We start from the raw sequence: 6,158 nt of genomic DNA on the forward strand, positions 1-6,158 counted from the left end.
TATATATATTATTATTATATATATATATATATATATATATATATATATATATATATATACAACACCGACACATATATAATATATATACACATAAATACATATATATATATATATATATATATGAGTAGTATCAAAATGAATCTTGCAAACGAAACAATTGATGACACTGCTTTTTTTAGCCTTGAACCTTTGGTCGCGATCATCCACTGAGCTATGCTTGGAGTTTGTAGTAGTTCATTCGCGAGGTTCTCTCCTACTGTATGAATGCAAATATGGCCGTGCAGACAGGTTGTAAGCTAAGCATCTGTATTCACCACTAACTGTAATCCGAGTATTTGATCTCTACTGATTGTAAATCAAGCACAGCAGTTACAGATTAAATTTGAATCGACACATGCGAGTTCCCACTGATTGTAGACTAAGCAGGGGTTTAGGGATTGTGCCGGAACTGCACGGACCTTAAATGCTTGAGAAAGTACATAATAGCCCAAAGGAGTATGCATGTATGGTGCGCCGATAGATTGCATATTACTTAATGATTGACAATATCTATCAGATAGCCAGAGGCCATGGTCATATGGTTCACAACGCACGAGTAAGATCATAAATACATCCGCACACTACATGATTACCATGTACGGCTGTATTTGAAGCGAACAAGTGTTCAGATGCAGCTGTGACGAGTATTTCAATCGATGGAGGTGAATGTCTGCATCGTAGGGCGATGGCATGAAGTGAACGAGGGTGAAAGTTCTGCGAGTTATGGTACATTCATAGTGTATAAAATCGCCCACGGATTCTCTTCCTACTATTACTGATACTGTACCTGACTTCTGAGTAGCGACAAGGCCATATGCAACGTCCGTCACATAGCAGCAGCCCACAAAATGATACACAACTGGCTATTACCATAGACCCGACCACCCCTCGCCATGAACACGCATGCAACAGGCGTACTTAAATACTACTTCATGCACGCAACATGTGTACGTATATGATACTTCATGCATGCAACAATGTGCACTTATATACTACTTTATTTGTTTCATACTTGACTACTAAATCGGCAGGGTGCCATGACGCCGTACCGCTGGATTTCATTTGTGTGTACAACCACCGTCACTTTACTCCACAGTGAACTGGGGGGAGTCACACTATATCCGATATTTAACCAACCAACTTCAACTGTCGATCGTGTCTCGAATATTACTAAATTGTCTAATTATGGCTGGCAGGTGTTCTCTGACGCCGTGCCGCCGGAAAAAAAAAGTGGGTGCAAACGGCCCGGCCCATATTGCATGGGAACCGGGCCGAGGCGCACTGTATCCGGTATATACTTAACCAACTAAATTCAACTGTCGGTCGTGTCTCGGATATTCCTAAATTGTTCAGTTAGGGCTGGCAGGTGTGCACTGACGCCGTACCGCCGAAAAAATAATGGGTGCAAACGGCCCGGCCCCATATTGCATGGGAACCGGGCCGAGTCGCACTACATCCAACATAAAACTCAACTATCAGTTGTGCCCTGGGTATTCCTAATTATTCGTACTTCATCTGGTGAAGATCTTCTCTTCTAATATATCAAACTGCTTCGTACAATCTCCCCTAATTGTACGTATATATATATATATATATATATAAATATAATATAAATATAAAGAAATAAATGAGTTTTTTGCTCTTGCTCCTCCTGACAGATGTACAAGCGCCCAATAGACATAGCGTGAGAAACGTGTGCGCCTATGAGTAGGGAGTAACTATACTTCCATTTTGAACACGTATGTACTTGCGCGTCCTCAAGTGGTTCTCAGAACATTCATACGCAATCGTCTACCACCTGCATGACCAATGCGGCCTAGTGATAAAGCCCATCCCGATGCAAACTCACACAAGAAACGCATGGGAGAGGATGCCAGAGAGACATGCTCGTATGTCCCCTTATATATATATATATATATATATATATATATATATATATATACATATACATATACATACACACACAAACACACACACATATATATTTACATATACATACATACATACATATATATATATATATATATATACATATACATATACATATACATATACATATATATATATATGGGTACACCCAACCAGATCCACTGCACATGGCAGGCCATTTTAGCGTGGCACTCCACGAAGACCTCTGGAGATGTACAGCTGTCGAGACTTCTATGGCCTGGCCACCGATATTGTTTAACGTTAAACGTTTAAGCAGTCGCAGCCATTGTCACTGTCACCGCCGCGGTCTGCTTTTTTTTCAACTAACACACATACACACACACACACATACATACGTACGTATATACACTCTTTAGGTGCCTGTGCACGTACGCATATATCTAAGTGTGCCTGATTAGCTATCGCCGGACTTGACACCCATCGCCGCTACCGCCAACAGCGGGGCGGAGCTCTGCACCTCCAAATCAGGTGACTGGACCACAGTGGGCTCCCGAAGGGCAAGACTCTCCTTCTTAGCACGTATAATGGAACGCTGGTATAAGGCAAAGCCAACCAGAGACACACAGTAGGACGCCCATTGGAGCCCAGACACGTGGTTGCCGAACATCAGCATGCCACAGAGGATCATCACGATGCTCTTGATTTGGCCCAAAACCTGGGGAGAAACGAGTGCGCGAGGGTAGCGGTGGACGATATAATGGTTTAGTATATACGTGTACACAGTAAATCGATACACCTAATAAAACGGTGAACGGTGAAGAGTATATATATAAATATATCTATATATCTATATATAAATATCAAAATATATATATAAATACATATGATGTAAAACAAACATGATACTAATACTAACGACGCGGGTGAAAGCTGATAGTGCTGGTAATACAATAGATTAAATAGCATCCGTTCTACCACTCGTATTCCTGGTTGGTACAGAATAGCTGCGACTTGCTTACCCAGCCAATACATCACATACATACTACACACCAACACAGGAATAAACTATCCCGCACAGTACATGCACTCTGAATAAGCGGATACGCATCAGCTGCACCGTAGACCCGACTATGGAAGACAGTCTCAATACTATAAGACCCTGCCTAGCTGCCCAACGTGCCGGCCCTGGCTATCACACCTCTGGACACCCGAGTGGCTGAAACACTACCCACACTCAGCGTAGTACCGAACTGTCTTCTAATTCAACCACCCACACCAGACCGCACTGCGACATGTAGCTGACCACTACACACCTTGAAAGTCAGCGAGTTGGCCCTGTCCACCACACACATGAACAGCAGATTAACACCAAAGCCTGAACACGCCACGACAAACAGGTAGAAGATCAGATAGGGCTCCTGATGGGAGAAAGAGGTGGAGGGACGTATGGTTATGGGTGGTGGAATAGGTATGGAGCAGATGATGAGAGAGACGGATCACGTCAGAAGGCCAAACATATGCAGTGGACTGATATACTCAATCATGTGATACGAGTGAGAGGGGTTATGCCGTACACATGGATTAGAAATTTATTTAACTCGTGACATAGGCTGTAATGATAGGCGCTTTTCCAGATCTTAAAAGGCACCCCGCTTGGTCACTGGTTCTCTACGCACACAGCAAGACGCTCTCCATGCATACTTCTATCACATTCATCTGCAGAAGTACTAGAAGACAACCCTAAAACCCTACAACATACGACGCACGCGCACACGCCCACTCAGGATATATGTGTTCGTACGTATGTTTGCAAAACACGTTACTCGAGGCCATTAGGGTGTACATACAAACTCTAGGAAAAAAACTTACCCGGCAGCCCATCTGTTTATATGAAGCATGACTTACACAATGCATATACATCCAATTAAACAACTACGCTACAACGAAAAAGCCCATAAAAAACCAACTACACAACGAAAAAACTCATCAAATAAACCAACTACACAACAAACAAATTCATCCAACACCCAATCTGTTTATATAAGCATGACTTACATGATGAGTATCCGCGTGCATGAGCTTAGGCGCCTCTTTATAACTCCAGATAGCCAGCAACCCACACACCGTTGCCGGTGCGATGTGGTAAATAGCGTCGATGATATTCTCAAACTTCTTTCTCAGCAGTCGCTCGGTCAAGACTATCTTCAGCACATCACACACCTGCGATAACATCATCAGCGCAAAGCCAAACCACTGGAAACGCACTTCGCCGAAACTGGCCATGATGCCAGCCAGCGAAATGATGACAATGGACAGGCACAGGTCAGGGCGTGCACGCAGCATGCCGAAGCAGAACATCAACAGCATTGTGATCACCTGCGGGTCAGGGTGCAAGGGTAGATAGGGATAAGGTGGGTGGCAGTGGTTGAGCTTGTGCGGGTGTGTGTGTGTGGGTGGATGTATTTGGTAGAATTGTGTGATCACCTGCGGGTCAGGGTGCAAGGGTAGATAGGGATAAGGTGGGTCGCAGAGGTTCAGCTTGTGCGGGTGAGTGTGTTTGGGTGGATGTATTTGGTAGGATTGTGTGATCAGATATTGGCTTCGGCGGGTGTGTTTGGGTGGGTGTATGTGTTAGGATTGTGAAAACCTACAGTTTAGGATGAAACAGGTAACAGAACTTGAGCTTGTGCGGATGCGTTTGTGCGTGTGTTTTAGTTAGGTTCTTGACTACCTACAGGTTATGATAGGACGGTTTAACCGAGCTTGAGTGCACACACACACACACACATATATATATATATATATATATATATATATAACGACTGCTAGAACCCCAAACCCCACTATGAGCACATACCGGTGATACGCCCTTCAGCATCTGCACGAAACTGACAGAGAGATACACGTACACGGCACCCCCGGCCGCCAAAGTGATGGCTGTGACCACACCAATGGGTAGCACGTGCACCACATACTCTCGCAGATCCCCTCTGGTCTGTGTGTGACCCACAAACTTGGCCTTGACCAGTACGACAGCGCACACAAAGCCGAAGATTTGCTGAATCAGCGAGATGGTTACGGGGAACTTGAAGTTCTGCGGGTGCGGCAATCGGTACGAGAAGGATTAGTCGGCAGTACAAACGTATATAAACGTATATAAACGCTAACAAACGTGCGAGGATTCTCAGCAGAGAGAGAGAGAGTGTGTGTGTGTATGTGCCAGACTGAGAAGAGGATATGAAACTCAGAAACACCAAACACCCCAAAATAAAACATCTGTTGAATCACCCTGTCTATCAGAATCATCAGCGCGGAATTCAAAGTTGTGAGAGCCAGAGCCACAGTGTGGGAGTGGGGCATATGCAAAACAATAGTACCGATAGCACGTTATAACTGTTCAAAGTGTCATTCATTGGTGTTTTTGGGTTTCAAAATCCGGTTTAATCGGTTGACTGTGAATATATTACGATTTACTCAACGCAGAACAATGCCACGTCGGTAGGAAATGCCATAGAAAGCCCTGGGCGTGACATTGAACTTGCAATATCAAGCATACGCTAGTACCTATGAATTACCAAACGTATATGCAAGAATCCATACAGAATCTCTACTAAATCACGCAAAAACACAAACAAACACACACACACATATATATATCTTATGAATTACCAAATGTATATGCAAGAATCCATACAGAAACTATACCAAATCACGCACAAAAACAAACACAAACACATACACACATATATATATATCTTATGAATTACCAAACGTATATGCAAGAATCCATACAGAAACAATACCAAATAACGCACAAACACAAACACGCACATATATATATATATATATATCTTATGCATTACCAAATGTATATGAAAAAATCCATACAGAAACTATCACACACACACACACATATATATATATATATATAAAAATATAGTTTACACATATACATATACTTATACACATACACCTAAACACACGCACACACACATACACGTGTACACACACACATATATATATATGTATACATACATACATACATATATATATATATATATTCATATACATATATATACACAAAATAAGAACATCTATATGGGATGAAACTGATATGACGAGAGAATATATAGTATACATATAGTAGTATAGTATATATATATATATATATATACTATATATATACTACTACTACACACACACACACACACANACACACACACACACAC

The 6,158-nt window shown here is 42.2% G+C and overlaps 1 protein-coding gene across 1 annotated transcript in view; it reads right to left on the reverse strand.

Annotated features, from left to right (window-relative positions):
- Positions 1-2,383: 2,383 nt before the first annotated feature.
- Positions 2,384-6,158, reverse strand: part of SARC_01046 (hypothetical protein) — a gene marked incomplete at both ends in the record, with an annotated part of 4,558 nt that continues 783 nt past the window's right edge. Inside the window, 4 exons of the mRNA XM_014305241.1 lie at positions 2,384-2,644; positions 3,243-3,347; positions 3,985-4,305; positions 4,787-5,023. Coding sequence (XP_014160716.1) covers positions 2,384-2,644; positions 3,243-3,347; positions 3,985-4,305; positions 4,787-5,023 — 924 coding nt within the window. The remainder of the gene's footprint in view (positions 2,645-3,242; positions 3,348-3,984; positions 4,306-4,786; positions 5,024-6,158) is intronic.

Source organism: Sphaeroforma arctica, assembly GCF_001186125.1.
Source record: "Sphaeroforma arctica JP610 unplaced genomic scaffold supercont1.38, whole genome shotgun sequence".
Lineage (NCBI taxonomy): Eukaryota > Ichthyosporea > Ichthyophonida > Sphaeroforma > Sphaeroforma arctica.